Raw genomic sequence first — 27,334 nt, 5'->3', positions numbered from 1 at the left:
TAATTAAAATGGCAGAAGTTAAGGACAAAGAGAGAATCTTAAAAGCCACAAAAGAAAGACAGTTAATTACAAGGGAACTCCCATAAGGTTATCTGCTGATTTCTCAACAAAAACCTCAGGCCAGAAGAGATTGGCATGAAATAATCAAAGTGATGAAAAACAAGAACCTGCTACCAAGACTGCTTTACCCAGTGAAGCTGTCATTTAAAATTGAAGGAGAAATAGGGAGCTTTCCAGATAAGAAAGGAGTTCAACACCACCAAACCAGCATTATAAGAAATATTAAAGGATCTTCCAGGAGAAGAAGGAGAAGAAGAGGAAGAAGGAAACAGGAACATAGTTAAAAGAATAAATTGGCAATAAATATGTACCTATCAATAATGACTTTAATGTAAATGTCTTAATCCAGTGAAAAGACATAAGGTAGCTGAATGGATAAGAAAACAAGACCTATATATATGCTGTCTACAAGAGCCCCACCTGAGAATGAAAGATATGCACAGACTAAAAGAAAAGGGATAAAAAAAGATATTTCATGCAAATGGAAGGGGGGAAAACCCTGCAGTAGCAGTACTTATATCTGACAAAATGGACTTTATAACCAAGGCTACAGTAAGAAACAAAGAAGGACTATATATAATAACAAAGGGAACAAGCCAACAGAAGGATCTAACCCTAGTAAATTATGCACTCAACATGGGAACACCTAAATATATAAAGTAAATCCTTTTTTTTTAATTTTAAAGATTTTATTTATTTTTAGAGACAGGGAAGAGGAGACAGAGAGGGAGAGAAACATCATTGTGTGAGAGAGAAACAGTTGCTTCTCACATGCCCCCAGCCTGGCCCACAACCCAGGCATGTGCCCTGACTGGGAATCAAACTGGCGACCTTTTAGTTCACAGGCCAGCACTCAATCCACTGAGCCACACCAGCCAGAGCTATAAAGTAAATCTTGATGGTCATAAAGGGGAGTTGACAGTGATACAGTCATGGTCAGGGATTTTAACACCCCATTGACATCAATGGATGGATCTTCCAGACAGAAAATCACAAGGAAACAGTGGCTTTAAATGACATGTTAGATCAGATGGATTTAATTGATGTTTTCACTGCATTTCTTCCTAAAGCAGCAGAACATACATTCTTCTTAAGTGCACATGGAACATTTTCTGCAACAGACCACATGTTAGGACACAAAACAAATCTCAGTAAATTTAAGAAGGCTGAAATCATATCAAGCATCTTCTCTGACTATAATAGTATTAAACTAGAAATCAATCACCAGAAAAAAAACTGAAAAACGCAAAAAGACATGGAGGCTAAATAACATGTTACCAAACAATGAGTGGGTTAACAATGAAATCAAGAAAGTAATTAAAAGATAACTTGAAACAAGTGAAAATGAGGACAAAACAACCCCAAATCTATGGGAAACAATGAAAGTTTTAAGAGGGAAATTTGTAGCATTACAGGCCTACCTCAAGAAACAAGAAAAATCTCAGGTACAAATCTAACTACACTTAAAGGTACTAGAAAAAAAAAAAAACAATAAACAAAGTCCAAAGTAAGTAGAAGGAAATAATGAAGATCAGAGCAGAAATAAACAAAATAGAATCTGACAAAAATACAAAAGATCAATGAAAACATGAGCTGTTTTTTTGAAAAGATAAATAAGATTGTGCAGTATCCTTCTTTGTTTCTTACAATAGCCTTTGTTTTAAAGTCTATTTTGTCAGATATAAGCATTGCTACTGCAGGGTTTTCCCCCTTCCATTTGCAACCTTTAACCAGACTCATCAAGAAAAAAGAAAGAGGACCCAAATAAATAAAATAAAAAGTGAAAGAGGAGATGTAACAACCAACACCAAAGAAATACAAAGAATCATAAGAAAGTATTATGAACAACTATGTGCTATCAAATTGGACAACCTGGACAAAATGAGCAAATTCTCCAAAACATACAACCTTCCAAAATTGAATCAGGAGGAATCAGAAAATCCGAATAAACCAGTCACAACTGATGAAATTGAAGCAATAATCAAAAAACTCCCAACAAACAAAAGTCCTAAAAGAGATGGCTTCACAGGTGAATTTTACCAAACATTAAAAGAAGAACTAAAACCTATCATTCTCAAAGTATTCCAAAAAGTTCCAGAATAAGGAAGATTCCCAAGCTCATTTTATGAGGCCAGCATTATCATAATTCCAAAACCAGAGAAACACACTACAAGGAAAGAAAATTATAGGCCAATATCCCTGATGAGCACATATGCTGAAGTCCTCAAAAAAATATTAACCAACCAGATCTAGAAATACATTGAAAAGATTAAACACCATGAGCAACAGGGATTTATTCCAGGGATACAAGGTTGGTACAATATTTGCAGACCAAGAAATGTGGTACACCACACAAATAAGATAAAGAATAAAAAATCACATAATCATATTAATAGATGCAGAAAAAGCATTGGATAAAATCCAGCACCCACTTATGATAAAAAAAAAACTTTAAGCAAATGTGGAATAGAGGGAACATACCTCAATGTAATAAAGGCCATACCTGACAAACCCACAGCCAGCATCATACTTAACAGGGAATTAACTTTGGGTGGTGAACCCACAGTACATATACAGATGATATGTTATAGAATTATACACCTGAAACCTATAAAGTTTCATTAACCAATGTCACTCCAGTAAATTCAGTTTAAAAGGAGTTTCCTCAGGCCCCTTTGTACTTCTTCCCTCCTGTTCTCCGTGATCCTCCTCCTCTATCGCCAAGCAACCACTGATTACTGTAGAATAGTTTTTATGTAAATAGAATTTTAAGGAAATAGAAGTGTAGTGTATATATTCTTTTGAGTGGCTTCCTGCACTGAGCATAATGATTCTGAGGTTCACCCAAGCTCTAACATTATTAATCGTACCTTTCTTTTTTATTGTAGCAGCTTTACTGAAATGTAAATGTACCATACAGTTCACCCATTTAAAGTGTACAATTCAATAGGTTTTAGTGATTTCTTTCTTTTTATTGCTCAGCAGTATTCTGTTGTATAACTAAACCACAATTTGTTTATTTATGACATCCAAATGTTTTTTAAGATTTTTTTATTGCTGAATAATATTCCATTTATTTTTCGAGAGAGGGGAAGGAAGGGAGAGAGAGACAGGGAGAGAAACATCGATTGGTTGCCCCCAACCAAGGGACCTGGCCCGCTACCCAGGCATGTGCCCTGGCTGGGAATTGAAATGGTGACCTTTGGGCTTTGAGGTTGATGCTCAGCCCACTGAGCCACACCAGTCAGGGCCATAACATCCAAACGTAATGGGCATTTATTTGGTTTGCTCCCTACAGTTGCCTGGAACATTCATGTAAAAGTCCTTTAATGGACACTTGGGTAAATACCAGCATCATTTAGTAAGTATATGTTAACTTTTAAAGAAATTCCCAAACTGTTTTCCAAAGTTTTTTTTAACCATTTCACCTTCCCACTCATAATATAAGAGTTCAAGATGTACGCATCTTTACCATCACCTGGCATGGCCAGTTTTTAAATTTTAGACACTCTCCTAATTATACAGTGGTATTTCTTTGTGATCTTAATTTTTATTTTTTCAATGACTAACATCTTTTCATATACTTACTTGCTTTATGTGTATCTTCTTTGTTGAACTGTATGTTCAAATAGTTCACTCAATTTTAAATTGGGTTGTGTGCTTCCTTAATGTTGAATTTTGACAGTTCCTTATATATATTGGAGAAAAGTCTTTTATCAGGTATGTGCAAATATTTTCTCCCAGTCTGTGGGGGAAATTTTCTAAGAAATCTTTGGTAATCCAAGATCACAAAAACTCACTCTTATGTTTCCTTTTAGATGATATGTAGTATTACCTCTTATATTTGGGCCCATCATTCATTTTGAGTAAATTTGTGTGTATGGAGCGAGGTGTGGGTTAAAGTTTGTTTGTTTTTTTTTTTGATGGGAGGCGGATTTAGCTAGCCAGTTGTTCTAGCTTCTAATGAGAAGACTATCTTTTCTCCACTAAATCGGCTTTGCACGCTTGTCAAAAACCAATTGACCATATACATGTGGTTCGGTTGCTGGACTCAGTATTCTGTTTCTTTGATATGCTTATGTGTCGCAATGCTGTTGTAATTACCATAGCTTTGTAAGTCTTGAAATCAGGTACTATAAATCCTCAAACTTTGTTCTTTTTTTAAAGTTCTTTTGGCTATTTTAGTTCTTTTTTTTGTATGAATTTTAGAATCAACTTGCCCGTTTTTCTGTTACTCATTTCTAATTTAACTCCAAGTGGTCAGAGAACATACCTTGTGTTACTTGAATCGATTTAAATTTATTGAGACTTATTTTATGGCCAGATTAAGGTCTGTGTTAGTCAATGTTTCAAGTTCATTTGAAAAGAATGTGTGTATATTTTGTTGTTGTTGGGGAATATCCTATAAATGCTAGTTAAGTCATGGAGGCGGAAGACAATGGAATAGGAAAACAATCTTCCTATTGTCTGTGTCTTTACAGTTTTTTTCTAGCACTATGAAGTGCGGGCAGAGCAACCTCAAGATCCACAGTTGTGATTGTAGGCTTGTCTATTTCTCCCTTTCATTCTATCAAGTTTTGTTCCCTGTGTTTTGAAGCTCTGCTGTTAAGTAATATACATTTATGACTATTATGATGAATTGACCTTTTTTATCATTATGAAAAGCTCTCTTTATATCTGGTGATACTCTTTCTTATATTTTATTTAATATTAACATAGCCACTCCAGCCTTCTTATGTTCATTTGTTTGTATGATGTATGTTTTCCTATCCATTTACTTTTAATCCATGTATCTATTTAAGGTACATTTATTATAGGAGCACATAGTTGGGTTTTGATTTATTTTCTCAGTTCTGACAATCACTGTGTCTTAACTGTCTGATGTCTACATTCAAAAGCCCCGCCCATGCCTCTCAGCCTCCTCTGTGAAGCCTGGTCCTCCAACCCAGGCTGATCCCTTTCCACTGAAGCCGGGGCATTTGAGGGGCTGCTGATGGCACATCGCTTATGACTCTGTTTCCCAGGCTTCAGTCACTCCTGGGCTTTGATGGTTTCCATGTTCAGGGAACACCTGACCTATTCATATTTAATACTTTTCTTTAGAAGTAGTCACTTTGGTATTTGTCCCTCACCATCTGGCTTATTTCACTCAGCATAATGCTCTCCAGTTCCATCCATGCTGTTGCAAAGGGTATAAGCTCCTTCTTTCTCTCTGCTGTGTAGAATTCCATTGTGTAAATATACCATATTTTTTTGATCAACTCATTTGCTGATGGGCACTTAGGTTGCTTCCAGTACTTGGCTATTGTAAATTGTGCTGCTTATGAACAATAGCCAGGGAGGAGTGGGGAGGGGACAGAGAGGAGAGGGGATTACAGGAACTACTATAAAGGACACATGGACAAAATCAAGGGGGAGGGTGGAGGTGGGGGAGGGAGGTGGGTTCAGCTGGGATGGGGTGGAGGGATGGGGAGAAAAGGCATACAACTGTAATTGAATAACAAAAAAAAAATTTTTTAAATGGTTAAAAAAAAAAGTCACTTTGAAACTTTATATCACCATAGTAATCACTACCATAAAATGGAATACCACAATCACTAGCCATAAAGGAAGGTAATAATAATATAGATATAATAGAAAAAACCCACAATTCTATTAAATTCTAGATGGTCACTGCTGTTGGCTAGAAGCTCTGAGACTGATCCCCCTCTCCTTGGAAAGAGGGGTGTTAAAGACACACCAATACCAGCCTGAGGCTTTCTCTTTGATGTACTCAGTAGGCTTGGAAAGACCCTGAAGGGCAAGTGACTAGAATACATGATTCAAGGTTATTTAGACATAATCGGGCTCCTTCAGGGCGGTAGGGCATAGACTGACTCAAGGTTATTTAGTGTCAAGTTTTGGAATGCCCTGAGCTTACCTGTTAACCCCTTGGCATCCCACCCATTGAGAAATGCTATCTTTGGCACTTTTGAACCAGCTTCCTGAGAGCATCCCTTTTGTTCTCTGCTGCATCCCTGTGCCTAGCACATTGCCTGGCCCACAGTGCGCTCTCACCAAACACTGAAGGATGCGTTCATAGTAACAGCACTTGTCTTTTGTCCCCCAGTAGACAGTAAATCCCTTGAGAGCAGGGACTAACTCTGCACCATCTTTATCTCAAGGGCCCAGTGAATGTTTTTTAAGTTGTATTAGAAGATATGAGACCATTTAGAGATGCCCTTTTTCTCAGGGGTGGGGGGTGATAGTTCACAAAATGTAAACAAAGATTCTAATGAACTGCATTTTGCATTTTCAGAAACCTGGGGCATGCAGTGATTAAGCTGTTTTACTCTCCTGTCTTCTCATTATTACTAATTTTTCTTTTGTACTTTCTCTGCCTCCACATACGTTTTCAAAGGGCCTGATTTATTAAGGGAAAGTCCTGCTGATTGTTTCTGTCTTCTGCTAATCGCTGTGTAAATGAAGCCCTGGTGCCATTAAGTAGTTTAACGACTCTGTTGAGTGCTAGAGTAACTGGAGAATGTTAGATCCGTGCAGTGCCCTCACTCTCACGACACAATCTGGCAGGCTTGTGCGGTTACGCAGACCAGTGTTCGGCCCAAGTGCCCTCAGTCACTGACAAGTCTTTAAGAACAAGAAACTTCAAGCAAGATGAAATTTTGTTCTGAAGCTGTTTATATTCAATATATGTTCCTCTTCGTCACAGAGCAGTGAGGGGACACAAGCAAAGGAACACCAGCATAAAAGTGAGAAGCACAAATGGGCTGCTTACGTGTGAAGCCCTCAAAGGGTTCACCCCGTACTGGGATGTATGCCCTAAAGATCTCTGAAAACTAAAATCAGTCCTGATATAACGAGCAGTCCAAACATCACTGAATCCGGGTTCTCCACAAACAGGAGCATCTATGAGAGAGAGAACAAAGGGGACCAGCATGACTTGGGCCCCCGCAATGCGCCGGGCCAGGGGTTCTCAAAGTAAGACAGCTGGATCAGCAGCCCCAGGCTTACTGGGAACTTGTTGGAAACACAAACCCTCAGCCCTGACCCAGACCTACGGAAACTGAATAATGGGGTGGAGGCAGCGCCCAGCAAGGTGGTCTCACGAGATCGCCAGGTGATTTCAATAGGAAGACCAGGCTGGAAGCTACTGGATTAGGCATGTTGCACACATTACTCCAGTGTATCCTCTTGGATCCAAAAAAGTAGGTATTGGTCCCCACTGACCCATAAGGAAACTCAGACTCCGTGAAGCTCGTAAGTTTCCCAGATTTACACAACCAGAAATGGAGATAGCAAAAGATGTTTTGGCAATGTAGGATTTCCCACTTGAATCAGTGTTTTTGCAAACTGTAAGATGTAATCAAATCACCTGGAGATTGAATGTTAAAATGTAGATTCTGATTTAGTGAGTCTGGAGTGAGCCTGAGAGTCAGTGGTTTTAACTGGCAGGGGCTGCCGGTGCTGCTGGTGCGCAGAGCACTCTGGGTAGCGAGGCCTCACCCACTGCAGTGTGGACCGCCCAGGGAGGCCCAGGAACTGTGAGAGCTCCAAGTCCTAGGTCCACCCAGGCCTAGTGGATCAGAAACTCCAGGGGGGGTGGCCCAGCAGCCTGTTTTAACAGACCCTTCAGGTGATTCTGATTCATGCTGAAGTCTAAGAACCACTCTCATATTTCCATGTTAGAAAACTCAGTATTTGCCAGGTATGAAGCCAAGTGGTGCTTACATTGTGGGTATTTGAAAGTCACTAAAAGAGAAACTGGGCAAAGAAAACAAGGAAACATTTAAGCCTGAGTGGTAGCTGACAGTAAGTGTTCTCCCATGAGGCAAGGGTACAGGAATGACTGTCACTGGGCCCCATTTGAGAGCACAGCTCTGCAGAGGCTCTTATGGTCACGGGTGGAGGGAGGCCAGCGGGCACCAGCTCTGAGGTAGGGGTGTTTTGACCAAGGGACACAGTGATGTGTAACGTGCTAGTCCTGGCCTTGCACAGAAGGGGGACGCTGAAGTTTTCCCAAGAAAATGTCTAACACTTGAAACCTATTTAATTTCATCAACCAATGTCACCCCAATAAATTCAATAAAAAGTTTTTAAAAGAATATCTAACAGAGGAGGAGGTATAGCTGCAATTCTGGCAGACAGAAAAGTATGTAAAAAAAAAACCTGTGATTTTTCTTTTTAATCTTATGTGATCCCCAAAATTCATATGGCTATCTTCATTTATATCAAGCCAATGCATGCTCCTTTCATATAAGTAACCTCTTATATTACCATTTAGACAAAGGGGAGAGATGATGGTGTGTAACGGAAGTGAAGAGACCTGACACCAATGTCAAGATCAGATGGGCTCCCCTGCTCTCTCCCCTCTGCCTTGGTGCTAACCTAGACTCGATTCATGGAAATGAGGGCACCAGCATGTCCATGGCCTTCGGGGCCACGTAAAGGTGATCATTGAGGACCGGGACCCAGAACCTTGTATGGGCTGTTTTGTTCCTTGTTTGGGAAGCACGGTGTTAGTTTCCTGTTTGGGTGGGAATTTTGAGAAGTGTATCTTCAGGTGGTTTTCGGTAATAGAGCAAACAGAAAAGATCTCTGATTCATGCATCAGGTGCTTTTGCCATCTAAGGAAATAATCATCAAAGTGTTTTCAGTGAAGAAAGATGATCAAAGAAATTCTGCATCATGCCACTCATGCTGTCATTTTCATTGCATGGAAATGAAGGAGGGTCTCAGAGGACTCGGTTTCCATGGTTATCTCTCCCATCCGGCCTTGAAACACCACTTCATCCCTAACGTCATGGCACACACAGGAAAGCATTCAGTTTTGTCGTGAAGTTCCTGCTCAAGGATGTTCCATCGTAAGAGAAAGATTGCTTAGTGAGTCCATTTTGTAAGCTACACCGATTATTTAAGAGAATAGTAGTTTTAAAAAAAAATTTGTATTAGATTTTTTAATTAATTTTTAGAGAGAGGGGAAGGGAGGGAAAAAGAGAGGAAGAGAAACATCAGTATGTGGTTGCCTCTTGCATGCCCTAAACTGGGGACCTGGCCCGCAACCCAGGCCTGTGCCCTGACTGGGAATAGAACCGGTGACCCTTTGGTTTGTAGGCCAGTACTCAGTCCACTGAGCCACACCAGCCAGGGCTACTTTTCTTAATCTTAATCAAGTTTTTGTCCCTTTTCATAATATTAGGGGTGGGGGGCAGGGCTGAGGAAGAGAGACACATAAACAACCGAACAACATAAAGCCTGAGTTTGAAAACTTTTATCAGAATCTTCTTCCATCAAAGCTAGCACTCTTCTATATAATCAAGAAATATTTCAAAGTCACTTCTCATTTCATTACAAATGTGTATATGAATATGAACAATGTTTTTGTGTTTTAGGCAATATCTACTATTTTTACTGCTCCACTGAGTACAATGAGAAATATAGCAAAGAGTCTCTCAGAGGTGCAGGCCCTCATTTCTGGCCGTCACACCACCTCGTCTGCCTGTGGTGGGTTTGGCACTGTCAGAGCATGTGGGTGTATTTTTTAGTCAATACTGTATTTGCTTTTTTAAAAAAAAAACACATTTCATGGAAAATTCTCTTATTAGTATGCTACCATGAAACACTTTGTAAATTAGTATCTTTAGGGACATCAATACTAAGTATATTTGTCAATAGAGACCAATACAATGGCCAGATGGTTAATAACAGCGTATTCACCACAAGCTATAAGGTAAAGAAGCCAATTAATCTCAGTCTCTTATACACTGACATTTATTGAGCTTTTATGTGCCAGGTTCTCTTAGCTCTCAGTACACAGAGGTAACTAAATGAGACACACTCCTGATTAAATAGAACCTACAGTTTGGAAGGAGAGCAGACAAACAGTACAAAGTTGTGAATAGTAAGAAAGGCAATAAAGGAGAAGTTCATTGAGAACACGTGACAGAAAGACTTGACCTCATGAGGTACTAGAAGGAGGAGGAACTATCTGGGAAGGCTTCCCTGTGGAAATCACCTCTCAGTTAAGATCTGAAGGACAAATAGGCCTAGGGAAGAGAATGGATTGGGAAGCTTCCTGGGTAAAGGAGTCGCATGTGCAAAGGCTCTGAGGTAGGAAAATCGGGAGGAGGCCAGTGGGGCCTGCACGCAGAGAGGCCAGGGGGAGCAGTACAACTGGAGAAGCAGCCATGGAAGGGAGCTTTTACAGGATTTGAGGATGGACTTAGATAGACATGGGGATGAGGGAAAAGCAAGCATCAAGCCTGTCTCCCAGGCTCCCATAGCAGGATATCTGGCGATTTTAGCTGTGACTGATACCTCTTATGACTTTGCGATTCAGTTATGACAACAGCAGACTCAGACATTCCTGCCGAGTGCCATTCACATTCCCGAGCTGGTTCTGAAATGCATGTTAAAGGAATATCTAGTATTTATTTACTTGCTTGCTTATTATTGTAGTGATCCTGGCCTTGACTCAATTTAATTGCTAAAAGTCTCAGGAGTTTTCATTTTAAAAAGTTGATTTTAACAAACATTAAGAAGGATGTTTTCATACAGTTATTTTTTTTTTTTTTGGCGTTTTTCTCCCATTGGAGAGATCAAGGTTTAGGTCCATAATTCATAAAATTAATCAAGAAAATTAAGAATCAATGTATTAAATAGTTATGCAGGCAAATCTTATACTTCTAAGACTGCCAGGACATTTTATTTTGTGGTACTTTAGTATGTGTACAATTGACTAGAGTTTAATTTTTTTGTTGTTATTTTCATTTTTGGATAAAAGTTACGTACGGTGAAATGCACAAATCTTAAGCATAGCATTCCTTGAGTTTTGACAAATGCATATACCCTGAAACTCAGACCCCTTCCAGATACCAAGCCTCAGCATCCTCAAAGTTCTCAGTCCTCCCTGCCTCCACTCCCCCCACCCCCGCCCAGGTAATGCCGTTCTGAGTTATTTAACCACGTTAGTGTTACCTGTTCAGGACCTCAGAGTGTCTGCTCTTTCATATTTGGCATCGTTCATTCATCATAATGTGTTGGGGGTGTTTCTTTCCATTTTATTTTGGTTTCAGGTGTACACATACTTTACAAAGTGTTCTCAGTATTTCCAGTGCCCAGCTGACACCATATGTAGTTATCGCAATATCAGTGACTCTCTTCCCTATGCTTCACCACATCCCCATGACTGTTCTGGAACTACTAATCTGTACTTCTCAATGCCTTCACCATCTCCTTCACCCAGTGCCCCCACCCCCGTCCCCTCTGGCAGCCAGCTGCTCGCTCTCTGACTCTCTGAGTCTGTTTCAATTTTGTTTATTCATTATTTTGTTCATCGTCATCATGTTCGGAGAGCCATCCCTGTTGTAGTTTTCAGTAGTTTTTTCCTTTTCATTGCTGAACAGTAGCCCATCACATCGATCTACCCGTGTATTTCTCTTGTTGATGGACTTCTGGGCTCTGTGCAGTTTGGGGCTCCTGTGAACGTTCGTTAGATAAGTGTTTTCTGAACATGTGCATCAGTTCATCTTGGGTAAAGGCTCAGAAGAGGAACTGAGTGCTGAGGGTTGGGTCATAGGGCAGGTCTGTGTTCCATTTGATAAGAAACTGCGAGGCCCCTTTTCATAACGGTTGTACAATTTCAAACTCCCTTCAGTTGTTCCACACCTTTGACAAGATTTCTTTTCAGTTTCAGTGGATGTGTAGAGAAAGTGTAAGTTTTCAATGATCATTCTCTAAGAGGAGAACAATCAGATGACCCTGAAATCGCACACACACAGAGTTTGAAGTGCTTTTCAGAGCTGAGCATGTTCGAGTGCTGTAAACAAAGCATGCAGCACAAGGACAGCAACACTGGTGGGAAGCGATAGTATTGTAAGTAATTAAAGGCTTAAAGCTATGAATTTTCTATCCAAAAACAAGCTGTTAGCTTCCAAGGCCTTGCTTTGAGCTCCGGTGAGAGAGGCCCAGGCCGAGGGTGGCAGTGCTCACATCGTGGAAAGTCGGTGCCCCACCTGCGGGCTCCCCCAGGACACACAGTATATAACTTACTATACAAGGCCATGGTCTGCAGTTCAGGTTTTTTCACAAAAGGAAAAACAACAAAACCACTGCATTCCAGAGAGACTAGCTGGCGTGGGGACATTGAATTCCAATTTTTTGCTTTGCCTTAGAATGCATGTAACAAAACCTATTGATAGCAGAGATTCATACCTTCCTCAAAACTTGAAAGAAAATTGTATTTCACACAGGTGCCCTATACTGACCCAGGGGATGTTGTCCTCACACCCCCTGTATAACAAGCCTTGGCCTGGGACTTCCCTTCTGGGCCTCGCTGTAGAGAGCAGTGTGACAAGCAGGAACTGGTTGGGGAGCTAGAGGAAGCCTGGTTTGAAATTGTGCTCTGCCGCGTACTAGCCATGTGGCTCAGGCAAGTCCCTTAACCTCTCAAAGCCTCAGTTTCCCTCTCTGTCAGGGGAAGGATCATCCTTCCTCCCTTGGGAGGGTGTTGGGATGACTCGGCTGCAAATCTAAAGCCGCTAGCACAGGGCACTCGTCTGAGAGATGGCTGCTGTCGTCACGGGGAGGGCTGGTCCCTCTCTTCTCCTGCCCCACAGTCTTCAGACCCATGAGCCTCCCCTGGGCTGCCCACCCGAGAAGGACAAACTACAGAGCCCTTCATTTCCAGTCTATTTCCTCAGCGAGCCTGAAAGAGAATTATGAGAAAATAATTTTAGTGAAATTGTTAACAGTGAATGGCACCAGATGTTAGACCTCAGTCCTTGATTGTTGGCTAAGAAAGAATTCAGAGCCAAGACTCAAATATAAGCAAAAGTTTGTTCAGAAAGTTACAGAGGTAGAAGAAGTGAGCCAGCTGGGCTCTGTGGGCTCAGGAAAGAAGTTACAGGGGCAAAATAAGGGCCCTTGAGCTTAGGAAAAAGAAAGCAAAGATATGAGCCTTGAGGGAAGAAAGGGGGAAGGAAAGGGGAAGGCGTGCTCCAGAGAGAGAGAGAGAGAGAGAGAGAGAGAGAGAGAGAGAGAATGCTGGGCCCTTTGCCCTAATGTGTTTTATCTGTTTCCTAAAGGCAGGGATTTTAGGGGATGTCTCAGGGGAGGATCTCAAAAGAATATTCCTCAGCTTTCCAGGTATGTCCATTCACAGTCATGTCTCCACCGACTGGTCGGTGCCAGGGCAGGGGCTCATTAGTCATCACAGCGGGTCCTATCGTCGGCCGTGGCATCTCTCTGTGTGATTTTGCTGCTTTCTGGACCTGGAGCTGCAATAAAACTGAGGCCTGGAAGTTATCTCTAGTTTGACCAAACCTCTGTCTCAGTGATCAACAGACCCGAGGCTTTATTCCTAAGGTGATTTGATGTGGGTCAGAACCTCTTTGTCCTGATGCTTAATGCTTAAGGGAGTGGGCGTGCAAGGGAGTCATATGAGGCTGTTCTCCAGCCCCTTTGTGTGTCCTCTAAGGGGTCTACCACATGACTAGAGACACGCCAGGGGAGGAAGGTCAGGGGAGGGCCCAAACTGCATGACAGCGATATGCTAGGGGCTGAAAGGTCACCCTCAGGGTGAGATCCCATCCTACAATACTTATGTCCCCAGTTCTACCCGCTGCTAGGCACCCAGGGCTTTCCACCCTCGTGAACTTCTGTCCCTGACCTGTCGTTCTGAGTCTGCTCATGTCTAACTGCCTGCTATATCGGAATCACTCGTACCAAGTTATAAGTGGCTAGTGGATTTAGACCTCAAAGAAAAAAAATTAATTCTCAAGTAATTTTTTCATCCAAGTGAATCTTTAGCTGTAAAAGGCATTTAGAAGAGGCACATAGACAACCTGAGTTGGGAGATTCAATAAAAACCAAGCGCTGCTGGGGTATGAGAGGGGCAGGCAATCTGGTGCTGCTCTTGCGAGAGGATCAAGAAGTGAGCGGCATAACAGGGCCCTGGGCAGCAGAGGCGGAGGCAGCCCGCACACCTCTGCTAGTGAAAAGAAGGGGAAGGTCGTTCAGTTGGTCAGTCGAATATTTCTAGTCCCTGTGCTGTCTGTTCCCTGTGCTGTCTGTAGGAGAGAATCCATCAGAGGAAGATGAGCCAATTTCGGGGTGGTGGGGTTGCAGTGAGTGCTGTGTTCAGCTCAGAAAGTGCAAAATGCAGCATTCTAAGGGGAGAAAGACCAGAGCCTACTCAGCAGATGGGCTGGTACCTCTCCTCTCCCTCCTCCCTGTTCCCTCTACTCTCCTCCCCAGCTCTCCTAAGGTGGGGCGGGCGGGGGGGGAGTCAGAGTTCATTTTCATCCCAAAGTCAGAGTTTGGCTGTGCATCTCCTGGACCTTGGGCTTCCTATGGCTCCATCTGAATGGCACACAAGCCCATGCTGACCTTCCCAGGGCTCCACGGTTCAATCAGTTGGCTGTGGGGCCCATGAACTACATGAAATGATCCCTTTGTGTGGGGTCTGGGGAGCCGTGAGGCTCTGCTCCCAAAGGAGAGGTGTGCTGTGATTCAGAGAGCAAAGCTAAGAATTTAAAGATCACTTGCTTTTGAACTAAAGCTGTTAGAGGAACAATCTGCAAGGCAGAAGTTGTACTCATTTGGCGTGAATGAAACAGTCACACTGCCCTCAGTAGCCTTGTAGCAAATGGTCTTTATCTATAAAGGAGAAACAGAGCAGTTGTTCACGGCAGAAAGAAAAAGATCCCATGATTATGGGATAAATGAGTCACAGCCCTTAGTCAAATTAAGACCAAGATCTCACACAGGCTGGGCATATAATTGTTTTGGTAATTATGTGGGCTAGGCTGTGCAGAATAATTCATAGAAAACCCCTCTCTTAGTGCTTCAATTTTATGTGATTATGTTTCAGTGGTTCAGTCAAGCTGGAACGCTTAACCTGTATCTATATCAGATACATATCGTAGGAGATTTCTGGCTGTCACAGTTGTGTTGCTAAACCACCCTAGTCGTCCTTCATGGACAGTCCTACACACTCACCTGTCTTGTTCTTCGAGTTAACATACCCCATTCATTGAGTGGCCGCAGATGTTTGATGGTCTGAGCTGCTAGAAGCAGATGGGTTTCGCAGGAAGGCGTCACGATCCCAGTGTGACAGAGCTGCGCGTGTCCCGGTGACAGAGTCTCAGTCAGTTGTAAACACAAGACATGCAGAACCCCAAAGAGAGCAAATTTATTATTCCCAGTGTTAATTACTTCATCTGTGGAGCATCAGCACAAAAACTTTTGATAATGAGAAAGAACTAGGTGCTAAACTGCGTCTCAAGTTCACATCTCGTTGTGAGGAAACATGTTGTCAATTGGCCTGGTCAGTAACAGAGTGTTCAAAGAGCTTTGTGGGAAAATCTTCTAGAAATGCTAGGCTTAAATTTGTTTACTTTTATATTACAGATACATTTTATAATATGTAATGAAATATAAACAGGTTATATGTTAGCCTTATAAGAATCTTACATTTTTGTTACAGCTTTTTGTCTTTATGCATTTCTGCAGACTGTCAAAATGAGAACAGCTGGCTGAGAATTTAGATGTCCTGCCTAGAAAGTGCGTCCTGTGAGCGTGTCCTGCTCTCGGGCTCAGCCATTCTATAAGGGTCTGGACTTACCAGGACATTTGTAATACTATCACTTGGTACACATCTTTCACCTGTTCATATTACCTGTGCAACTTCTCACTCTCTTGAAGTCTTCAGAGCTTTTTAATGAAGTTGTTTGGCTGCAATTGTAGCTCATACTATATTTTAAATCTCTTTCTCTTTTTTTACCAAACCTTTGAACAACTTTAGATTCACAAGATTCATCGTGATTCAGGAGACAATTCTCAGACAGGTGAGAACACTTTGGTTTCACTCCCACGCACCCAGGCGGCGTCTGTGGGTTCATGTCTCTGCGTTTCTCCAAGGAAGTCTGGATTGCGCGCCACCACCCCAGAAGTGGGATCCCTGAAATCCGAGGGCTGGTATCGGAAGGTCAGAAAGCCAGAATCCCTTCACATTTTTTTGAGTATTCATTCATGCCAGCCTTTTCTACCTAATGCCACCCCTTCCTGGTCTTCTTTGGCTGGCTAGAGACCATGTAGCACAGATAACCCTAAGCTAGAGAGTGGCCCGACAGTCCAGGGGAGGTGCATTGTTCAACCATGGCCAGCCTTCCCTTACTTTGCAGCAGCCAGTGACTATTGAGTTAGAAAACGTGGGTGGGCCTTGGCCTGGGAGTCAGGAGAACTACTGAGTCACCATTTCTGCTCCCCGCTCCCTTACCTCATTCCTTGGGCAAGACTCTTACCCGTCTGACCCTTGGTTTCCTCAGCCATAAAATGATGACAGTTGAAAGGTCTGGGATTCTCTGATCATTAGAGGGAAAAAATCGGTCTACTACCAAAGATTTAAAATTCTTGTTCTTGCACACACAACACATCCCCCGCCCCCCGCCCCGTTAGTGGCCTTCCAGCCCCTAGTGCATAAGTCGGATCCTGGGCTACTGCTTAGTTCTTCTCCTTGATTTCAGGATGGACCACACTTTAGCCTACTTAGAAAGACTTCATTTACTCTTTCTGAACTTCAGTTTTCTTCATTTGTAAAATTAACAATTTTACAAGACGGAATTAACCACGTCCATCTTGCTGTTTTGAGGCCTAAAGGAGAAAATGTACGTCATGCCCAGCAGTACCGAGCAGTTAACTATTTAGCTTTCTCCTCCCCTCCCCACCTATCTCCCCTCTCTCAGTGGTTTTGGTTTATTTATTTTAACATTTACAACAAGACTATTATTTTAACTCATTTAAGGCCTTCTGGGTGCCAAAACCTGTTGCAAGCATTTTCATATCCTTTAAAGTGCCCAAGACTGCCTTGCACGTAATCGACACTCAATAAATACTCACAAAACCTTGATCAGTTGAAGCATCCCATCTTGGAAAGCACAGGTTCTACCATTCATTAGCTCTTTGACCTTGAGCTACCTGCATAATCTCTTCAAATTTAAGTTTCCTCATTGGCAAAATTGGGATCATCCTAAGTAGCTTTTGGAACTGCTGCAAGGACCCTATACGCCGTCACTGTGAAGTAAGTGTTAAAGCAGCGCGTCTGCTGCGTAGCGGGCACTCAGCGCACAGTAGCTGCTTTTACGTGGGTGACACTGTGTCTGTTCTGCCATTGAGCGTAGCTATTTAAAACGCCTTTACCTGGTGTTTAACTCCTTTTTTCTAGTTTTTAAATTCATTCCACAAGCAACTGTTAAGGGAATGAATAATGAATTCCTTGATTTAAATGGCCTTTATTGAAGAATAATTTCTCGAAACTTTAAACCATTTCTATTGCTATAATTTCTCTTAATTTCAGTGGAGATAAAATCAGGAGGAATAATCAGTATCCATCTTTGCATAATTTCTAACAAATGAGTTAGAATCCAACAAGACAACCTGGGCCACCAGCTGTGAAATTAACCTCCCTACTTTAGTTTTATTGAGAAACATTTTGAGGAATTCCTATGTTCTTTAATCTTGAATTTAACCTTGAATCTTCAATAAATTCAATTTAATTATTTTCTGGTAAATGAATGTTAGGGATGTATGTGATTATCAAGTTGCTGAATGGGCTAAAAACAAGTGACCGCTGTTAGTGTCTGAGGGTGTGAAAGCCGCCCTGTGGTCCCAACAATATGATTTAAAGTGCCACTACCTGTAGCTTTTTAATAAAGAAATACTGAAATGCATATCCAAGGCTAGAAAAACTATTAAGACCGCGTCTGGAAGACAAAATTAGGCAAAAAGATAGCAAACATTTTAAGTTAGCTCATTTAAGGTGTGTCTCTATGGCTGTAGTGTTCAGATTAAGTTTATACTAGTTCTGCCTTTAAATGTATAAATTTCTGCCTTATACTTTACAGTAGTATACTGTAAAAATATATGTATAATTCATGTTTAGTTACTGATTTAACATTTTAAATGAATCAGATTTTTTAGGACACTAAAGTAAATGGTTAAAAAAAGGTGATCTAGAAATGTGTCTAAGACATATCATGAAGTGAAAACAGCAAGAACATTATAACAATATCCTATGTGTGCCTAAAAAGAAGGTCTATATGCAAACGAACAGATTAATAATAATAGCCAACAAGAACCACATACTTAGCAGGCACTGTTCTAAGTGCTGTCCGTGGACTAACTTGTTTCCATCCCATGACAGCCTATGAATGAGATGCGCCAGCTGTCCTCCCTGGACAGCTGTGGTTACTGAGACACCGGAAGTAACATTTCCCAGGTTACGCAGCTACTAGATGGGGAGTAGAGACTTGAATTTGGACAGTTTGGCTCTGGAGCTGGTCCTCTTAACTACTACACTGTCTTCTACCTTTTTGGGTGTCAGTAGACAAGAACTTCTCCTTTTTTCTCTCTTGAAATACCATTTACTGGTGGCTGAGAAATGCACTCTCCTGCTGGAACCTGCGTGTCTGCCTCCTGTCTTAGCCCAGGAAGGAGCGATTCCATTACAGTTGAGTGTCTCTCCCTGCTCATGCGTGGCTCCCACAAGAAGCAAACGCCCTGAAAGTGCATGTTTCTGAAGCCAGCTCTGCAGCCCAGACGGTTTTGTCTGTTGGTCTTCACTGGTGGCACGCACCGTGTGCTTAGATCTCGCCTTACTGTGACAGCACATTCTGAGTGTTAAATTCGAAGTCTGCAAAGACTTACGTAGAATTTGAAGTGCTTTTGCCCCTCAGAAAATGGGGACAAAAATGGGAGTTTAGTTGTTGGAAATTGTTATAGTATAAAACTGCCTTCTCTTCTCTTCTTTCCTGGGGTCGGCAGTCTGCATCACGTGACGATTTCACATCCTCAGGAGAGGCTACAAGGCCATGGAGAGGTCTGACTTTTCGGAGAGGTCTAAAATCGGTCCAAATTAACTTCTCAAGTAAATTCAACCCTCTGTGGATTTCACTATTATTTTTTCCCCTCAAATATCCCCATCAGAGCCTCCTCCATTCTATTAAATGTATTTGTGCTTCAGGTCAAAATGAACCCGCCCAAATTTCCCCTAAGTTTTCATGTTTGTTTTTAAAAAGAGTTTATTAGTGGAACTAAGCAAGCCTTGGTCATAAGCCCCGTTCCCGAGCTATAACGTGGTTCCACAGGAGAAGGGCATCGCTGTGCAACTGAGGCCACTGAGAAGTCTGTGCACGGTAATCAGCTGAAGAGAAAGTAGTTTCCTATTTGTCAGAAATACTTTACAGTGTGTGAGAAGTACCCTTGTTTTCTTTGGAGGATGAGGGGAAGAATGTGTCCAAACTTCACCTGTGATAACTAATCACTCCCCATTGCTCATCTGAACTCCTAGAGTCTCACTCACTCAGACACAAGAACAGGAGGAGAGAGTCCATCGATGTGAAATCGATATCATCTCGAGGCAGTGATGGTAAGAAGTTTTTCAGATTTTCTTGATTTTTTTAAAGTGTAGAAAAAGAAGAATATATTAAAGAATTTGTCAGCATATAACTCAAACCCCAAAGGTTAGGATTTCAACTGAACTAGCCTTTACCATCCGAGGCAGTAGACTTTTTAGGCCTTTCCATTCTTTTATTTATTGTTTTTTTTACTTTTTACAATCTTTGTCTTCTCTTTGAAATGACTTGAGGCCTGTTCCTTGGTGGCCTAAAGTGTATTGGGCCATAGCCACCAAAGCGACTCAGTTTCAGTCGCTGGGTCACTGTTGGGTGCTGGCAGCAGAGAGGGGACCAGAATCGTGGCTTTCCAACTCCAACACAAACCCAGTTGTCAGTGTTCCTGTTACACGCCCTTACTGTCCCTTAATAAAATGTTGCAGGTGAATTGTGAGACAGACTTGAGCAGAACATTTTCTGAGTTCAGCCAGGCCTAATCAATCCACTGGATTTGCAGGGAGATGGGAAAGTCAAAGACGATTCTGAAATTTCATCCCTCTGTGCCTGGAAGATATAAGCACTGTTTCCAGAAGTAGGAAAGTCTCCATGCGTGGTTGGGTGGGGGCCGGGGAGATGATAAACTTCGTTTTTGTGGAGATGCCAGGGAAGCTAAAATGCGAGGCAGGCACTCAGGCTGGAGATGTGGGTTGGGGAGTCCTAGAGGTAACAGATGAGCAGAGGAACATCTCTGGGGGAGTGTGTAATAGAAAGATAGGGTCTGAGTCCAAGGCTTGAAAGTACACCCTCAGTGAGAGGGCGGCAGGATAACTAGGGCCAATGAAGAGGACCCGAGAGTGGGGGCAAGCCATGTGGTTACAGAGTCACGAGAACAAAGAGCAAGAGGGTGGCAAAAGAAAGGAGAGGCCTGGTAGTGTCAAATGCTGAGAGATCAGAGAACTTCAGAGCTGAGAACAGACTCATGGGTTTCACTCGTTCAGTTGGTTTTTATTTGGCAAATGAGGACAGATTGCGCAGGTATGAGGAGGGGATGGCTAGTGACTGACAGAAAGGAGAGAACTGGGGTGGTAACTGAAGAGGATAAATAGGAAGGGCGAGTGAAGGACTTTCCAGTCCTTTGGGGCACAACAGGCAAGCTGAGTATGAGGGAAGTGGCTGAGCTAGCACGAAGCAAAGACTCTAAAGAGAAGACGGACGGTTCACAGAGGGAGAGGGATAGGTGACAGGGATGTAAGGAGGGTGGACTGAAACACCTTCAGGTGGCTGGAGGGTGCAGATACACAACACGTTAGGTGGGGAGGATGGCGACTGAGGGGGCTGCAACTAGGTGAGCTCAGTTTTCATAGCAGAGTTTGCGGGGCACTCGTCATCTCCACTGAGCACGGGGAGGGCAGGGCAAATAGCAGAGTCGAGGTGCGCAGTGTGGCTGCTCTGGCAGCAGAGGGACCACACAGACGGCTGGGTAGCAGGCCGGCTCTGCTGGTGGGGCTAGATTAAGTGGTCCCTTCTACACCACACAGGTTCTGTCCCTCCCACCTGCCTCACAGGGACGGAGAGGGAGATCTGATGAGAGCAGTGCTTTTAAAGTAGAGCTTCCACCTTTTGAATTTTGAATCACATGTAAGCATTACTTGTTCAAAAAAATAAAATTATTTAAAAATGAAAGTTGCCAGAGATTAGAGCTAGAGCCACTATGGGTTCTGGGTGTGAAGAACCTAACGGCTCAGGGATGTGAGTGCCTGGCCCTAATTCATACTCAGCGTGGGTTCATTCTTCTGCCCACTCCCCACCCCAACCTGGACCACCTCCTCTCCCACACTGCACAGTTATCCACTTACATGGCCAGTGGCTAAGGGTTGAAAGTGATGGAACTGCCCCTGATGGGCTGCAATGACTTATGGGGAAATGAGTCCTGTGGAGTCATTAGGCTGTTGGGATAGGGTCTCGGGATCCCATCAACCTTCTCTGAAATTTCCCTGGTGGACCTGGGACTCCTAAAGCCTTCCCACCACCAAAGTTCCAGGCCAGAACATCCTTTCCAAACTCGGGCTGGTAGTAGCAATGCTCTTAGCCCTTTAGGACTGAGAGATGGGTGGATTCACTGCTTTGAGAATCAGGCCCCCGGCTCTGATGGGCTCCTTTGCTGCACTTAGCCACGCTGAGCCACCAACACCAGATACACCTTTCTTGACTTCTCTCCAGCACCGAGCCTCCAGAACCGTCGCTATCCATCTATGGCCAGGATCCACTCCATGACCATCGAGGCGCCCATCACAAAGGTGAGTGGCAGCTGCTGCCTCCACTCTGCAATCAGGGTCACCCAGCACTGGGCTATGTGTTGGAGGTAAAACGATAAATGACACATCACTGACATCAGCAAGTTTACAGTCTAGTAGAGGAAACAGATATTAAACAAACACAATGAATATGTTGTTATAAATTGCAATAACTTCTATAGAGGAAAACAGGTTTTATGAGAGGAAATCAGATGAGGCCGTATTTGGGGTGTGTGAGAGGGAGGGTGTCTCTGTAGAGGAAGTAATGTTTTACATAGGACATGGAGATGGGGGAAGAATATTCTAGGTAGCAGACATAGTAAGGGGGGGAGCACTGAGGTGGGGAAGTGGGGATTGGAGCATTTGAGGGCCCGAAAGAAAGTCAGTGTGGCCGGAGCTTGGAGACAGAGGGGAGAAGACAGTGGCATGGAGCTGTGCAGAGCTCAGTTCATTCTGGCCCATTGGGCCACAACCAGGAGTTTACATTCCAGTTTGTGTTAGTGAAGACCACCTCGGGGCTGAAAGCAGGGGCACGATCAGTTACGCAGACGATGGATTGGCGAGGACAAGTGTGAAAGTGAAGGGGCCACTTAGGGGGGTTTTCCAGAATTTCAGGCAAGAAATGGTGTTAGCTGTACTAGAATTGCAGCAGGGAAGATGGAGAGAAGTGAATAGATCAGGAAATATTCCGGGGTAAAGTCAATTTGACTTGGTGATTCATTCTATCGTCAGGGTGGGAGAGATCGCAGGGGAAGGGATGTGCAAACCAGGGCCTCTCAGACTGCAGTTTGCACGTGGATAGAGGTGCCTTTTTTACCGGTGCGGAAACCAGAGGAAAAAGCAAACCTCCTTGTCTTCCTTTGTTTGGTTGTTTACTTGCTTGCTTTGGGGAGAGGGGGGCGAAATCATGAGTTCGGTTTGGGACCTGTACGTAAGATACTTCAATAGATAGGTCAGGTAGGCAATTGAATATACAAGCCTGGAGGTCAACAAGAGTTCAGAGCTGGGACGTAGATTTGAGAGTCTTTGCACATGGATGGTAAGTGTCCAAAGGCATGGAAATGGACGAGCTCGTCCCTGGATGGCTTGGGGAGTGAGAGAAAGGCTCTCCACCCCGTAGGAGGGGAGAGCTGGGGGAAGAGCTGGGGGAGCCTGAGGAAGTGCACTCGGTGAGGCAGGAGAAGGGAGTGCCGTGAGAGCCCTTGGGCACCCTGGTCAGCGTGTTATCATCTGATTTCTTTTGGATTCCAGGTGTATATGCACAGGAAGTAGAATCCTAATGTCGTCAATTTTTTTTTCTTTCTTTCCCTCCTTAGGTTATAAATATAATCAACGCAGCCCAAGAAAACAGCCCCGTCACAGTAGCAGAAGCCTTGGACAGAGTTTTAGAAATTTTACGGACCACAGAATTGTACTCCCCTCAGCTGGGTACCAAAGATGAAGACCCTCACACCAGTGATCTCGTCGGAGGCCTGATGACTGTGAGTGATCAGGAGAAACCAGAAATGCCGGGGGCAGGACATTAAACGTGTGCTAGGCTACACATAACATGTAACACGTACTGTTACCTGTAATTACCGAAATACCTATTGTGAGGGTGAACATCAGCATAACCAGAAACATATGCACCAAAATTTACGGGTGTGGTATTAGTCAAGGAATTGTTGCATTTATCTTTCTGTCGCAGCTTTGTAAAGCTGACCGACCACAGCAGTGGGAGACAGCACCCCCTTCAGAATCCATGTACGGGGCAGAGTTCATAGGCAGCTGAAGGCAGGCAAATATGCATGATGGGGCCCTTGTTCACTTCTTCCCCTTGGCCTGGTAGGCACAGTCTTGGGTTGAGGTTATGGCTAGGTTTCCTCCGGCCTCAGGCGCTTTACATAATTGGAAGGGTTTGTACTTGGACACAGCTCTAGTTTCCAAAATCTTAGCTGTAGAATCCTTTCTTTAAATAAAAGCTTACATAGAAGGCCCCTCCAGAATAGGATAAAAGCAGAATGGAGCTGCTCTGGCTTGGTGGGGAGTTGGGTGGGGGGAGAAGCCCCCCTTCCCTGCCCCCGCCCAACACTCAGACACCAGGCACCGTGGCTTGTAACCACCAGCAGTGGCTGATTTCCAAGGACTCACCCTGTTCTAGTGTTTTACTGTGATCTGTTTGGCTGTGATCATTATCTATCAGCAAGTAAAGAAAAAGAAGAAAATTCGAATGATTCATTTGTGTTCCGTATCAGAGGCTGAAGCTGGAGGAATTCTCTGGGAGAAAAACAAAGTCCAAGAGTCATCTACGTGTTTTATTTTAAAGGCTGTCATCTAGCCCTGCCACCAAATGCTGAGTGTTGACTGGCTTTCTGATCCATTCTCCTTGTTCCTACTAAAGGTCTCTGATGAGCCTATAATCTGAGGGACCTCCTATTCCCTTCCTGCCCCTGGGCTGGCCTTGGTTGCCCCAACCCAACGCAGCCTAGGCTTCGCTTAGAGAGCGTGCTGGCCAAGGTCTTTCAGGAAGGTGGCCACTGCAGAGCTGTGGCGGAAGGGTTCTGATTCCTGGGCAAGTTACAGGTCCTCCTTCTCCCTGCCGCCATACCATCCTGGGGCTCCTCTCCACGTAGTGCTGTAAGAGGAGAGAGAAAGGCAAAGAACGAGCAGCAGAGTCCCTGTGAGATCTGTCTTAGAGGCAGGGCAGTTGTGGCCATTGTTGACCTATCTTTTATTCAGCTGTAAAAATGAAGCTCTTGACCTAAAGATCCAAGGTATGACTTCAGGGGAACACTTTCTTGGGATGGCAAACAATTATAAATTATACAATTACAAAAGATCTAAAAAAAATTAGGTACTCAGAGGTAGAAAATGAAGGGAAGGAAACTGAGATGTAAGAATATCTGGGGACTAGTTCAAGTTCAAGAGCCTAGTAAATGGCAGAACACTGGAATTGTCTACTCCCTTATGCTGTCCCTCCAAAGATCTCGAATCCAGAAGCTTTTCTTTTAAGTGCTAACAACAATGCTTATGTTGCAAAACAAAATAAAGTTGGAAAAAAATTAGATATTAGTCAAAATTTAGCTCAAACTTTTTAAGGCTTTACGTTAAGGAGTTCCCAGATGTGGCCCATGGCCTTTTCTCCCTAATAAGTAAATCAAATAATACAGTCCCTATGAGGGTTAGTAGGGTCACTTTAAAATCACACCCATCCAAACCAAAGCAAATTCACTTCCGTGATGTCATTGATGTGCCTTCAAAATGCCAGAAAAGAAAAGATGGCTTGAGAATGGAGCCAATTCACAGCTCAGGTGTGAGCCCTGAACGCGGTCATTTGCACTTCATTCTCGGTTCTCCATCTCCTGGGGCTAACAGCCATGGAGGGAGACTACCCTGTGTCTTACAGCTATTGTTCTGGTTTAGTTTCAAGCTGCAACTTGGAGTTCCAGATTGACTGGGTAATTCAGGAATCAAATCTCTTTGGCTAATGAAAGAAATGAGAAAATGATACTGGCAAATAAAACGTGCTTCTAATAGCATCTTTCTTCATTCCAGGATGGCCTGAGAAGGTTGTCAGGAAACGAGTACGTGTTCACTAAGAGTAAGTTGCCACCTGTCGGCTTGGTACTTACAACCCGTCTCTGGCCTGTGCATCCCCAGTGTTGCAATGACTCGGTGTGTGGGTTGCAGCAGGGGGCAGGGAGCGGGGGGAGAGCTTGGTGTTACTTCCTGTCGGTCTCACCAAAGTTTAAGCATCTCTAATGGTCTGCTCTTGAAACCAGGTCTCCTAATTAAACTTACTTCTCTGAACACTGTCAGAATAAGAATTGCAAATCTCTATACATTTAAACAGACAAACTGAATTATTTTTCTATTTGAGGGCCTTGAAATTTAGCAATATGAGAGAAGAGCCCTGAAGTGACAATCTCCCTAGTCTGGGAAGTTCAGGACTTCCTTTTTGCAGGAGCAGCCATGAGAGTGATGACAGGTGCTCCAGGGCCCTCCAGGTGCCACTGTTAACCAGCCTTCCCGCCCCATCTGTTTGCCCAGACGTGCACCAGAGTCACAGTCACCTGGCGATGCCAATAACCATCAACGATGTCCCCCCTTGTATCGCCCAGTTACTGGATAATGAGGAAAGTTGGGAGTTCAACATCTTTGAGTTGGAAGCTGTTACACATAAAAGGTATGTGGCTTCTCTGGCTGCAGGCAGGGAGGACTGATGGCCAACCTCAAGACTTGCGCATCGGGAAACTTCGAGGGAGACGTGAGGCCTTGCCACAAGGGACCTCACAGGCTGTGCCTTTTTTTGCCATGCTGGGGGAGTGTGGACCGAGTAGACCGCGGCCCCTGCGTGAGCTCCTTTATGGAGAGAGAGTATTAGTGGGTAAGACATGGGATCAGCGTGGTGATGACCCAGGACAAGGAAATACTTTGTCCTTTTCAGATCTGCCCAGGTTGCTCCTTTGTGCTAATGTGCCAAGAGTTCTAAGAGTTCCCAGTCCCAAACTTGTTGACGGCTCACCTTACACAATGAGTCTGAGAGCACCACAGACTTTCCTTCCCACCCATTCTGTGGGCGGGGCAAGGGCTGGATAACTCACAAAGTCTTCTTCCAGCAGGAGAAGGCTACGTCTTCCAGGGGTGTTAGTCTATTAGGATGTGAGTGCCTCTCATCTGTAAGTGAGTAACATAATTGTACATGATATGACTTGGCCGAGACCACACAAGCCATTCCTTTTGTCCTTAGGCTCAGTAACTTCCTCAGGGGACACAAAGGAAGTACAGAGCCTATGTGAAGTACAGATGCAGAGGAACTACCAGGGGTCTTTCTTGGTTGTTAGAGCCACTGCAGGCAATAATGAAGAGAAACTCTGGAAATCATTTGGACTGACCACCACGAGGCACCTAGTTTCAAATAAGTGGCTAGTGAGGGGATGTCCTAGCTTCTAACTGGGGGAGGAGATGTTTTTTATGCCCCTGTGCATGGGGTAAGCATCAGAAGAAAAATGCCTCTGTTCCCCATTCCTCAGTATCATCAAAGAAAGCCGTTTTGGGGCCAGCGAATACAATGAATCAGGGTTTGTTTTCTTATTTTCCAGGCCATTGGTTTACCTGGGCTTAAAGGTCTTTTCCCGGTTCGGAGTATGTGAATTTTTACACTGTTCTGAAACTACTCTTCGGGCCTGGCTCCAAGTGATTGAGGCCAACTACCACTCCTCCAATGCTTACCATAACTCCACCCATGCTGCTGATGTCCTGCATGCCACCGCCTTCTTCCTTGGAAAGGAAAGAGTGAAGGTAGAATTTTGGTATCATGACCTAGTTACTTGCCTCAACTGGAGACCCGAGGATTCAATCTTAGCACATATTTTAGGCAAAGAGCTGTTTTGTAATCGATTTGACAGGTTTTGTGGTGGTGGTGGTTGCTGTTGGCTACAAGTGAACTGGTCATTTGGTGCTGAAAGGACATAGCCTTTTCTCCTAGCCCTCCCCCTCCCTCCAATGCCTAAAATTACTGGGCTATGCCACCATAAAGAGTCCATTGCATGCCTGGTGGATCCATGAATGAACACATTCTCCAAATGTTCACAAGGAGCCCTTTGTAACACT

At 43.6% G+C, this 27,334-nt stretch overlaps 1 protein-coding gene across 10 annotated transcripts in view; it reads left to right on the top strand.

The window, feature by feature from the left end:
• The window catches only part of PDE8B (phosphodiesterase 8B), a 300,637-nt gene that overhangs the window by 248,678 nt on the left and 24,625 nt on the right, over positions 1 to 27,334 (top strand). For all 10 annotated transcript variants that reach the window (XM_045197875.2, XM_053912407.2, XM_045197874.2 and 7 more), the window contains 7 exons: positions 15,863 to 15,905; positions 19,406 to 19,483; positions 21,669 to 21,745; positions 23,059 to 23,223; positions 25,277 to 25,322; positions 25,772 to 25,907; positions 26,824 to 27,022. In XM_045197875.2, the coding sequence (XP_045053810.1) occupies positions 15,863 to 15,905; positions 19,406 to 19,483; positions 21,669 to 21,745; positions 23,059 to 23,223; positions 25,277 to 25,322; positions 25,772 to 25,907; positions 26,824 to 27,022 (744 nt within the window). The remainder of the gene's footprint in view (positions 1 to 15,862; positions 15,906 to 19,405; positions 19,484 to 21,668; positions 21,746 to 23,058; positions 23,224 to 25,276; positions 25,323 to 25,771; positions 25,908 to 26,823; positions 27,023 to 27,334) is intronic.

Source organism: Desmodus rotundus, chromosome 1, assembly GCF_022682495.2.
Source record: "Desmodus rotundus isolate HL8 chromosome 1, HLdesRot8A.1, whole genome shotgun sequence".
Classification (NCBI taxonomy): Eukaryota; Metazoa; Chordata; class Mammalia; order Chiroptera; family Phyllostomidae; genus Desmodus; species Desmodus rotundus.
This window is presented reverse-complemented; position numbering and strand designations above follow the sequence as displayed.